General features: G+C 40.9%; 1 protein-coding gene across 1 annotated transcript in view; it reads right to left on the minus strand.

The window, feature by feature from the left end:
* The window catches only part of AP3D1 (adaptor related protein complex 3 subunit delta 1), a 154,149-nt gene extending 150,673 nt beyond the window's left edge, over positions 1–3,476 (minus strand). The window contains exon 1 of the mRNA XM_036755843.1: positions 3,078–3,476. Coding sequence (XP_036611738.1) covers positions 3,078–3,173 — 96 coding nt within the window. The 5' untranslated portion in view covers positions 3,174–3,476. The remainder of the gene's footprint in view (positions 1–3,077) is intronic.
* Between the last annotated feature and the right edge of the window lie 9,578 nt (positions 3,477–13,054).

The following is a 13,054-nucleotide window of genomic DNA, read 5'->3' on the forward strand; positions in this document are numbered from 1 at the left end:
CCTCTTTCAAAGGTTAAACAAACTGTCACAAATTTTTCAAAGATGATGTACTCTCCTCCAGCTTAAAAAAAAAAAAAGACAACACTGAACTATCACTTATGTTTCAAGTAACTTTTCTTATCTTGGTTATGGAGGGGTCCAAGACCTTGAACAGAACAGGCTTTCAATAAACATTTTTGGAATTGAAAATCTATGCTCACATTGAGATTGCCACATTTTACTGTCCATTCTTCATTAAGAGTTGGCTTTCAACAAGAGCTTTTCTCCATACAATGCTGTATCGTCTCATATAGAAAGTGAAGCTACGACACTGACCTCATTAATACCAAAAGCTAACTATAACTAGTTCAAATATTTCAAAGTAGAAAATAATGTTTCCAAACAATACTTTCTCTAATAAAAAAGTAAAAATTTCTGGAAAAAAGATATTTTTCCTGAAGTTCTTGAGGTGCCCAAAGTCATGTCCATCGCTAGATGAAGTATGCTTTACTTCTTTTCTCAGTCCTGCACCCCAACTCACAATTTCACTATACCTAACTGTCCATTAAGTGTGCTTGGAAACAAAAACTCCATTATACAAAGCTACTATTAAGTCTGGAAGGGGAATGATTAAGTCACAAATACCAGAATATGCATTTCTTGACCTAGGAGTCATTACTCTTGTTTTATCACTTCAAAAATATAAACATAGCTAGAAAAACTCAAAAAGTGCAACAGACTAACAAGGAGGAGGTAATAACAACAACTCAAGAATCCGTGAAACTCAGCAATTTTCATATTTACTGGAACTCGGGAGTGTTTATCTTGGAGAAGAGAAAACTTCTGAGAGACAGAATAGCTGTCCCAAGAGCATAGCTTTAATTGATTGATGTATGAGCAGGAAGGAGATTAAGATGTCTGACTTGAACAAAATGATCTCAAAGATACCCTCCAGTTATTTGACTCCATGCTGCCAACACTGCTTTAGAAGCTGGAGGAATATAGGCTGCAACACTGTCAAATCACTCCCTTCACCAACGTTAGATAAAGCAAATAGGAGTTGATGGAAGTCCTTACTACTGCAACTGCAGTGACAGGTATCAAGAGTAGCAAGAAGACAATGGCACTTACTGCTTGCTCTATGCTCCACCAGGATCTCCCTCCTACACAGCCCAGACCCCAAATCAACCACATCCTATCCTATCTGAAGCAGTTTCCCCTGTCCTCAACTAGCTGTCTCTCCCACTCTGGCCTTCACGAGGCTCCGAAGATCTAAGCTCCATCTGTACTCAACAGGTCTTTCTCCTGAAGAGCTCTCCAACTACGCTTGAGGCTGGCATTGCTTCCCGGAAACAACTGACAGGTGTCAGCTGGGAACCTACAATGGAGAGTGCTGGCAAGCAGGTCAGGCCAAGGGGTTCTGGAAAGATGTTCCCACTACATGCCTTCAATTCAGTCAAAGTTAGAAGACAGTGTGCTTTTAAAGTACATGATGTAGCTGATCCCTTAACAAATAATGCAGCCGTTGATTTAAAATACAGACTCTACCCAAGCCGCAAAAAATACCAGTTTCTTTTGAGTTCTGTCCATTTTTCTCTAAATTACATCAAGATATGAAAAAGCCTGCATAAATGGAAACAAAGCAGCATATCCCAAGGGAATTTCCACCTTATCTGTCAATATTATACATGTAACAATAATTCTTAAAATAAACTAAACACCTGTTACTTATTTTTTCCCTCCCTAAGATGCCTTAGGATAGGCAGGTATCATAAAAAGCAGATCACATCTTGTAAACTACTGCAGACACGGACTACTCCTTACCAGTCTTTTTCTCCACTCAATTTGGGGGAAGAAGAGGAAAATGAACTGTGAGCTTTTTTAGAATGTGCTAGGACTTCAGACAACGGTGCTTGAGAAACAGTAACTCCCCTAAAACCAATCCTTAGTTCCTTTCCCCAAAACCACAAGAGCAGGATTCTAACAGTTTCTCAACATTTGTAACGGGGCTTGTAACCGTCTCACAAATGAGAATCAAACGAGAGGGGCAAACAAAATGAAAAGATGACAACATCTGAGTCTCTTGAAGCATGAAACAACAGCCCTGCAAGACTAGCTGTCAAGATGTTCCAGCTTACACCAGAGAACAGAAAACTATTTTGCCTCTTAAGGACACTTGAGGAATAATTTAAAAGGCAGGAATGAATGACGTGTGTACGTTCAATGAAACTGTTCCAGGGTTGCCGCTTTTTCTCATTCATTCCACAGATGTTTGCTGAGCCCCTGCCTGTGCAGGCCACTTTTAAAATGCAGCCCTTCCCGGTCACAGTTTAGCGATGGCCAAAGTCACATGCACCCTCTTCCTCCCGACACCCTATTCGGCTGCTTTGAAGTCCACTTTTCCACTCCCGAGGCCCTGCTGCGGCAAGCCCTGTCTTCTTCCTCATTTCAACTTTGATTTAATTAGCGGGGATTACTCTCCAGCGGCGGACAAGTCGCGCATCCAGATGGACAGGAAAGCGCTCCGGGAAGGGGTCACTAGATCGGGCGGACAGGGCAGGGGGGCTTCCCAAGGGCTCCCCGTCTCCCCCCGCCCCACAGGAGGCTCAGCTCGGGGCTCGCCTCGATTCCTTCCCCAGACCTGGGAGTAAAAATGAAACCATCCAAGACCTCAGCGTTGGGGCCGGGGGAAGGGCAGGTGGGGTTCGGAGGGGCACAGAGCGGCCGGGAAGGATTTCGCAGCCCTGCACACACAAGGCGCTCAATAAATGCACGCTGCACTAACTGCATCGATAGGAGGTTCTGGACCTGGAGGAGCCCTGAATTATACAAAGGGGAAGATCGGGGTTCCCCAACCTGAGCACCCGGGAGGACCCCCCCACACACACACACACATACACACACCGGGTTTCAGAAGGGCCTTGAATGGGGCGGGGGGATGGATGAGGTAGGCGCCCCGCGACGGGGGCGGGGGCCGGCCGGAGCGCCGCGAGAGAGAGGCGGCGGCCGGACAGGAGCCGACGTGGCCGTTCCACTGGGAGCGTGGGGGCAGCCCCTGGCCCCGGGCCTCCCGGCCAGGCTCGTGGGGCTGGGCTCACCTCGTCCTCCTTGTGGTTCCGGATGCCGCGGACGAGGTCCTGCAGGTTCTTGTCGAACATGCGGTCGATGCTGCCCTTCACCATCTTCAGCGCCATCGCGGCGGCGGCGGCTGCGGCCGGAGCCGGACCCGGGCTGGGGTGGGGGGCGCCGGGGAGGAGGGAGCGCGCTGACGGGCGGGGGTCGCCGGGCTGGGCCTGCCGCCGGGGGCGCTCCGAAGCGAGGGAGGGAGGAAGGGCAGGGGGCCGGGCCAGAGGCCGTCACATCCCAGGCAAAGGCAGCACAGGGCGGGCGGCGGCGGCGGCGGCGGGACCGGCGCCGGCTGGCTGCCTGCTGGCTTCTTCCCTCAGTGCTCCCGCTCCAGTCAGATTGCAAATGGCGGACAAGATGGCGGCGCGGTCAGCTGACAGCTCTCGCCGCTCCCTCCTCCTCCCTTCGCTTCCCGTAGGCCACGCCCCCTCCCTTGGCTCCGCCTCTTCCCGAGACTGGACCCGCCTGGTTCCCAGGGACGCCGAATCCGGCTTCCCCCACCCCTAGCTGCCGCGCGCCACGTTTCCTTAGCGACCCCTGGACCGCCCAATCGGAACCTCCTTGGCCCCTCCTCTCTGCCCTGAGAGCCCTTCCCTCCACCCTCTGACAAGCTCAGGCCCCGCCTTGGATTCTCCTCCACGGGCCCCGCCCCATTGCGCGTAACCCCACCCACTCAGGCTCCAAAACTTGTCTCACTGGTAACTTGGAAATAATGGCCACGCCTCTTCCAGACTCCTTCTCCGCCCTCCCCCACCTTGGGCCCGCCCCTGCCTGAGTGACAGCTGAGGGAAGTAAAGTGAGAAAATGCCTTGACACGTGTGCCCCGGAACACCAAGCCCCTCCAGACGCAGCTGGCTCCCTTGCTGCCCGTTAGCCTCGCAGGAGCTACGTGAATGACCGATGCTTTCATTTTCCTTGGATCATTCATTTACTCATTCATTCAGTTACCATGTAGTAAGGTCCTACTGTGTGCAGCGTGAGTGCTGGGGAAACAGAAAGTTTGGAAGAGACCGAGTCCATGCCGTCATGGAGCTCACTAATTCCCGATACTGCGTGAGCAGCACATAAGAGAGATGCCGACCGTGTGCTGTCTGGGACAGCTGTAGGAAAGATGTGAGTTCATTATCTGTGTGACCCTCGACAAGTCACTCAACCTCTGCCTGCCCAGTTTCCTCATTTGTAAAATGAGCTTAATAATAGGACCTACCTCCCAGAGTTGTTGTGAGGATCAAATGGAACAGGGTTTGTAAAGGGGGGGAGGGGGGAAGGAAGGGACTTTTAAGTTGAGCTTTAAAGATAGACAAGAATTAAAGAGATGATAAAGGGCTTTCTAAGTCATAGGATCATAGTTCCGGAGCTAGAAGAGGTCTGAGGTCATCTAGTCCAACCACCCCTCCCCCCCCCCCCCATTTGAAGGATGAAGGATCTTGAATTCCAAACCAAAAAGACTGAACCTACATAGTGGGCAAAGCAATGAAGCCTCTTCAAAGGGCCTCTGAACCTAAATCAGAGAACCCATTGAAAGGATCTTGGACATCTCCTGCTTTAACTTTCCGCTAAGTGCAAGAAGCCTCCTCTAGTTCTTTTTGATGGGGTCATCTCTTTTACCCCTCCAATGATGAGTTCTTTACCCGGAAGCATTCTGTACCATTGCTGGACAGCTCAAAATGAGAGAAGTTTGTTCCTTCTCCTTGATGGTTTAGATAGAGAGATAGATGATTGATTGATTTTGCATTCCCAGCACTTAATATTGACACATAGTAGGTGCTTAATAACTGCTAGTTGACTAACTGGCAATCAACATCCTTGTAACTTCCTTCCATTCAATTAATCAGCAACCATTGATTAAGTGTCTATGGGCCAGCCACTTTGCTAGTCGTTGGGATGTAGGGGGAGGGGGAAGGAGGGAGAGAGGTGCTTGAGCTGATGTTAACTTTCAAACTGGAATGCTGGAGGGTATGTCTAGGAGAACCTAAGTCATTGGTATTTGTACTCCCTGAGACCATTGGTCCTCATCTTCACCCAGGACATTTTCTGCCTTAAGACCACCCCAAAAGGTACCACCTACCACCCTCCCATTTCCCCATCTACTCCTTTTCCCATCTTATTCTGAGAATAGGAATCAAATTACCACAATGTTGTCATGTTTTCCTTTAATAATAATAGCTAGCATTTATATAGCCTTTAGTTTACAAAGTGCTGTACATATATATGTATGTATCATTTGGTCACACAACAACCCTGTAAAATAGATGCTTTTATTATCCCCATTTTCCAGATGAAAAAGTCCAGCTTTTAGCCTGCAGCTAACATATATCTGAGGAAGAATTAGAAATCAGGTCTTCCTGACCCCAACTCCAGCACTCTATCCACTGCCCTACCTCACCACATCTAGAAAAGACATGTCTTTTTTATTTCATCTAAGAAACCAAAATGTCGGAATAGAAGAAAAAAGTAGAGATCGATTCTATACCATCACTAAACAATCTGATTGACAAACAACCCATCCCTTAGAAGAGCAGTAAATATCTAGATTCAGATGAAAGTGAAAGGCTTCAGGTGAAGAAGAAAGCCTCAGCTGTTAAGATATAAAACTGAAAGACTTTCTGCAGTACTTTAAGAAAAACTTTAAAAAAGAAAAACAAACAAAAAAAAAACCTCTGTAAATAAAAACAGCCTCTGCAAAGGTTTCCCATTGCTTTTGGTGGGGGGCGGGGGGAGGTTAAAAAAGGTGAGGTAGTCTTTAGCTAATTGTGGTCCTGAGGTAAATAAAAATAAAAAGTCCTTTCTCTCCTCCTCCCCCTCAAAGAAAAAGTCTCTTCCACCAAAGAAAGGCAACCTCAGATTTAACTGAGAATTAAATAAAAAGCCTCTTCTTCTCTCTCCTCATGTAAAGGAACAAGCTTTAACCAAGGCTGATCAGAGGCAAAAAGGAAAAGGTTGGTATCTATGGCTGAAGATAAGACATGAGTTGAAATTATACCACAGAAAAGAGAGAGTCTGGCCTAAAGACAGGAAAGATCCTCAATTTGATTTGATCCCTGGAGTAGGGGAGATATAGAATTCAATTCCTGAGCCCTCAGCAACAAAAATAAGTAAACAAAAAAAGTAATAAAATTATTTTATGATGCCAAGGATGACCAAGATGCAAATGTTGAAGAAGAGAATAACTAAAAAACATATATAATCAAAGACTCAAAGAAAAAAAAAGCAGTATGCCTACAAGAATAATTAGAATTCTTTAAAGAAATTGATGTAAGAATTTTTTAAAAGGTACTATAAAAGAAACGAAAGATATGGAAGAAAGACTTGGGAACAGGATCAATGCTCAACAGAAGAGGGATGAAAACTTACCGTAATAACAAACTCCCTAAAAATCAGAATGGAAAAAATAGAATTTAATGACTCTAGGAGACAACAAGAATTCTTAAAACAAAGTCAAAAGAGTGAGAAAATAGAAGAAATGTAAGCTATCTCTTATCAAAAACAACTGAACCAGAAAATAGATTGAGAGATAATTTAAGAATCATAAGATAACCTGATCATATTTCAAGAAATCATTAAAGAAAAATTGCCTGCATTCTCAATGGGTAGGGAAAGTGTAGAGAGAGGGAGAAAATCTGAAACTTAAAATAAAATTGAATAGGAAAAAGAAAGAAAAATTGTGTCTGAACATATAAGACAAGAGAGCAATGAGGAAAAAAAAGAATCTACCAATCACCTATCAAAAGATACTTTAAAATGAAAATTCCAAGGGATGTCATTGCCAAAATCCAGAGCTTCCAAACAGAAGAAAAATACTGCAAGAACCCAGAAAAAAAATTCAAATATCAAGAAACCACGATCTGGATCACATAAGATTTAGCAACTATCACCAAGACAGGAGTGGAAAACATGAGATGAGGTATTGCAAAAAATACCAACCATAATTGAGTATAGTACTAGAAGGAAAAAAATAGATGTTCGATGAAATAGAGGACTTTCAAACATTCCTGATTAAAAAAAAATGAGAATTAAAAAGAAACTTTGAAATACAAATATAGGGGATGAGAAAAATAAAAATGTAACTACAAATGAACAATCAGAAGGGACTTTATAAGGACAAACTGTTTACATTCTAATGGGGAGGTATTAGAAAGGTTCTTTCATAACCCTGATGCCAGAAGGAAACATAGAGGTAGTCAATTGAGACAGAAGACCTATAGATAGTTTTGTAATGTTTTGAAGATGCTGTAAGAAAAAGGAAAATGAAGGAAAAGGGAAGGATACATTAGGAGAAACTAGGAGAATAAATAGGGGAATTTGTTACTGCATAATTGGGTTGGGCTAGTAGAACTATATACAAACATGGAAGGAGTGGGGAGAGGAAGAGAACTCACTTGAACTTCACTTCCATCTAAAGTGATGAAAAGGGGACAAAACACGTATAGACACACAAAGAATATTGTATAGAAATATATTCAACTAAACAAAGATACAGATAGGAACAGGAAGAGGGGGAAGGGGATTATAGGAGGGAAGGTAGACTCAGAGAGGGATTGGTCATAAACAAAACGAACTCTAAGCATAGAGAAGGGATAGTGAAAAAAAGATTAAAAAGAAAAAAAAAGAAAGATTTATAACTTGAAATAGATGGGAAGTGAAGAGTATAGAGAAGAAAAAGCCTAAGAAAATAGAATGGAGAGAAATAATTAATTATCATAACTGTGAATAAAAATGGGATAAACTAATCTATAAAATGGGAAGTTACCAGAATGCATTGGAAAGCAAAATCCAATGACATGTTGTCTATGAGAAATACATTTGAAATATAAAGACTCAGAAAAAGTTAAAATAAGAAATGGTAAAATTTTTTATGCCTCAGCTGAACACACACACACATGCATGCACGCACGCACACCCCAGAGATAGCAATTATGATTTCAGACATGACAAAAGCATAAATAGATTTAATTAAGTGAGATGAAGAGAGAACTCACATTTTGCTGAGAGGTAATATAGGCAATGAATTAATTTCAGTACTTGACATATATGTATCCAGTGGCATAGCTTCAAAGCAAAGGGAAAACTAAATGAATTATAAGGAGAAATAGTAAACTAAAATAACAGGAACATCAATTTACCCCTAGCAGCCAAAATAAATCTGACCAAAAAACTGAGAAAGAACTTAGAGACCAGAATAGAATTTTAGAAAAATTATGTATAGTAGGACTCTTGGATGGAATAGAAAAAAGTATACATACTACTCATTTGTGCATGGCACCTTTACAAAAGTTTTATCAAGTCTTAGAGAATTAAAAACCTCACAAACAAATGAACAAAAGCTGAAATATTTTATATATATGCATGTGTGTGCGTGCGTGCGTGTGTGTGTGTGTGTGTGTGTGTGTATGGACATTGATATATATAATTGCATTAAATAAAAGGCCACTGAAAAAAGTATTAAAAACAACTAGAAACCAAATAACTTATAATCCTAAAAATTGGTGGGTCAAAGAAAAATCATAGAAATGATAGATAATTTCATTAAATGAAGCAATGAGACAGCATAATAAGGGGTAGCTAGGTGAGCAATGAGTAGAGCACCGTCCCTGGAGTCAGGAGGACCTGAGTTCAAATCCAGCCTCAGACACTGGACACACTAGCTCTGTGGCTTTGGGCAAGTCACTTAATCCCAATTGCCCTGCCTTCCCCCCTCAAAAAAAAAAAAAAAAAAGAGACAGCATAGCAAAATTTTGGAGATACAACAAAAGTAGTACTTAGAAAATTTTTTATCTTTAAACTCTTTTATTAACAACAAAAGAGAAGGAATAGATTAGGAATTGGTAATGGAACTAAAAATACTTTTAAAAAAAATTTTAAACCCAATTAAATACCAAAATAGAAATCCTAACAAAGATGATGTTAAAATTGAAAAAAAAAACCATCGAATTAATAAATTAAAAATACTTTTGAAAAACATTAAATTGACAAACCACTAGACAATTTTGATTGAAAGTAAGAATGAGGGAAAACCAAATTAGGTTAATCAAAATGAAACATCAAAATGAACATCAAAAATGAAAAAGGAGGATCCACAACAAATAAACAAGAAATAAAGGATATCATTAGAAACAATTTTTTTCCAATAGAATTTTTCCCAATAAAAATGACAACTTAAATGAAATAAATGAATATTTGCAATAAATATAAAACAGTGCAATTAACAGAACAAGAAATGGAGAATTTAATTATTTAATTTCAGAGGAAGATACTTAACAAAACATAAACTTTAAAAAAAAACAACCAAACCTCCAGGACTAGATGGATTCATGACTAAATTCTATCAAACATTAAAAGATCAGTTGATTCTAATATCACATAAACCGTTTGCAAAAATAGCAGAAGAGAGAATTCTACCAAATTCTATCTATGACACAGTTGTGGTCTTCATATATAAACAAGGAAGAGTCAAAACAGAAAAAAAAAGTATAGATCAATATCCCTAATGAAAATGGATGCAAAAATTTTAAATAAGATATTAGCAATGTCACACACAGACACATACACTCACACATACATGCATGCCCATGCATGCATATGCCCACACACAGATTATACAATGTGGAGATGCTGGGTTCACACTAGGACTGCAAGGGTTGGTTTAATATTAGGAAAACTAGTTAACCATATTAATAACAAAATTAAAAATCATACAATTATATCAATAGATGCGGAAAAAACTTTTGACAAAATACAACACCCCTTTCTGTTTAAAAAAAAGCAACCACACCAGAAAATAATAGGAATAAATGGAAATTTCCTCAAACTGATAAATAGTATATGTCTAAAACCAAGAGTTACCATTACATGTAATAGATATAAATTAAAATCCTTTTCAATGAAATCAGGGATGAAACATTGTCACCACTTCTATTTCACATAGTACTAGAAACTCTGGCTATTTGTAATAATTTAAGAAAAAGGAATTGAGGAAATAAGCATATCCTAAAACTAGAAAAAAATACAAAATTCATATGGAGGCAAAAAGAACTAAAGAATCTCAAGAAAAATGATGAAAAAAATTGAGAATAAAGGGAGCCTAGCAGTGACTTATCTCAAACTATACTACAAAGCAGTAATTATCAAAACAGTTTGGTGTTGGTTAAAAAATGGAGTGATTGATAAGTAGAACTGTTAACTATACAACACATGGAAGTAAATGTATCCAGTACCCTAGTATTTGATAAACACAAAGACCCCTGCCATGGGGAAAAAGGACTCACTATTTGAGAAAAAAAAAAAAAAAACTTCTGGGAAAATTGGGCAGCACTTTGAAAGAAATTAGATTTAGACCAACACCTCACACTTTACATCAAGATAAGCTATCGTGCCTGGTCAAAGGCAGGAAGACCCATCTTCTTGAGTTCATATCTGACCTCAGATACTTACCAGCTGTGTGACCCAGTAACTTTCCCAAGAAAGAGTTGGACGTGACTGAAAACAACTGAACAACATGTATGTATGTATGCATGTTTGTATGTATGTGTATATGTATATTACAACAGGAATTACATGTATATATTTATGTGTGTATAAAATACAGCCAATGAGGGAGCTTGTTTTGTGTAACTATGCATATTTATCTAAATTAATTTGTTTTTCTTTTCTCTTTTTTTTGTCCAACGGGAGGGACAGAAAATAGATTTCTGTTAATTATTTTTTAATAGCCTTATTGAAGGGTGCCATAGATATAGAACGTTGCATGCACTCTCAAATGAGGTAACTGTATTTTTAGTTTTGCTCAATTGTTGTACCTTGTCACAAGGGACCCAGGGGTATGCTGGACCTGTTCTTTTTTAGTCATTCTCAGCCATGCCTGACTCATCGTGACCCCATTTGGGGTTTTCTTGGCAAGGATACTGGAGTGGTTTGCTAGTTCCTTCTCCAGCTCATTTTACAGATAAGGAAACTGAGGCAAACAGGATGAAGTGACTTGCCCAGGGTCTCACAGCTAGTCAATATCTGAGGTGAAATTTGAACTCAGGCAGATGAGTCTTTCTGACTCTAGGCCCAGCACTCTATCCACTGTGCCACTTAGCTCCCCACATTAGAGCTGCTTCTTGTTAAATTTTTAGTATGAGCATTTATACCTTAGAAATCAGCAAATGCTTCAAATCAGGGCTTGATTTATTGTTTTTTGGGGCCGCGGGGTGTGGAGAGTGGTCTTAAGAAAATGACGGAGAAAATATCAAAAGTACGTATTAAACTTCAAAGTGTGTTAAGTCTTTTAGAGAGCTGGTTGTCAAACATTTATCAGCACATCTCTGAAGAGACCATTCAGAATGGAGGTAATCTGTAATTATTTGTAATATAAAGACAAAATACATCAATATTTTTTTAAAGAAATGTATGTCAATGGACTACCTTATTGTTTCACTCACCGTCTTTGTGACTTTCTAGAGGCAGGGGTGCTGAACCTTCATCCTGAGACCCCAGGTGGCCTTCTAGATCCTTGGGTGCAGCCTTTTGACTGAGTCCAAGTTTTACAGAACAAATATTTTTATTAAGTGTATTTGTTCTATGAAGTTTGAATTCAGTCAAAGGGCCACACTTGAGGACCAAGAGGGCCACATGCAGCCTCAAGGCTGCAGGTTTCTCACCCTTGTGATATTCTTTGATCACCTACCACCACCACCACCACCACCACCACCAACGTATAGGCCGCTTCCCCATTAAAATATAAGTACCATCAGGGGAGGGACTGTCTCTCTTTATATCCCCAGAATGTGGCATAGTGCTGAGGCCAAGCTAAACACATAGTAGGGCTTAATAAATGTTTTTCACCTATTCATATAAGTGTATACAGAATAAATACATGTCACGAGGAACTGGCCAATAAGCTTTTTATGGGCCTGGATGGAGTGCGCAGCTGCCAAAATCCCCATAAGGACTTTGGAGTATGTATGGACATTCTGTAACTGGCTCCAATCTCTTAAGCACTTGGTGAAGAGGAGTTTCTCTAATTGTCCACATACTCAGAGCTTGGGGAGGAGGAAAGAGGGTGGGAAGGATTCTACAAGCATTTGTGAACCAGAGCTTTGTCCTTCTCATCTTCCTGACTCCTTCCTGTCTGGTGACATTTTTACAGAGAGAAGAGAAACAATGTTGTAAAGGAGATAGGCCATGGACATTCTGTGCTTTGTGGTGTGTGTTTGCTCTTACATTTTAGATGAAGAAGATTGGAAGGCACTACTTTGTAAGGTTCAAAAGGTTAGAAGACTGAGCCATCAGAAGGTCCAGGAGTAGGGCCTGTGTCAGCGTTTGTAGCCAGGAAGTCCAGCTTCAAGGCTCCAAGGAACAGGGAGACTTCCAGGAGGTATCCCAACATTAGTTGAGTTAAGGACTCACCCAGTAGCTATATAGGTTTTGAAACTGAGTTTCAAATGTAGAAATTGAGTTAAGTCTGAACCCAGTCTCCGCAGGAATCAAGTGTGCCTCTGAAGCATTGGAATGAGAAATGCTTTTACTGAACTGCTTGCCATATTTTTGAAGTAAATATCCTGTTGTGAAGGCTAATTGATGTGAAGTGGTTAGACAGAACCGAGGAGACAATCACTGGCAAATTAAAAGTAGCAGTAAAATTCCAGAATAAGGGCTTGAGTCGCAGACATTAAAGATATAAAGTATTCACTACAAATATACATAGCATTTCCTCCAGAACTTCTTCCCAACTCTTCCTTGTAGTGGTGGGTCAGATTCCCTACAGAAGAGGGATATCTAGGGATAAACCAGAGGATCTGGGTTTATAATATTATTGATCACGAGCCCCCATTAGTGTACTTCCCACTAACAAACTTTAGCAGAGTTATTTATTAAGTTGGTATTATGAGGATAGTAGTTACAAAAAACAAAACTCTCCTCAAAAGTCTAGGGCACAATCATCCATAAATACACACAGGGTCCTTGG

Source organism: Trichosurus vulpecula, chromosome 1 (genome assembly GCF_011100635.1).
Source record: "Trichosurus vulpecula isolate mTriVul1 chromosome 1, mTriVul1.pri, whole genome shotgun sequence".
NCBI lineage: Eukaryota > Metazoa > Chordata > Mammalia > Diprotodontia > Phalangeridae > Trichosurus > Trichosurus vulpecula.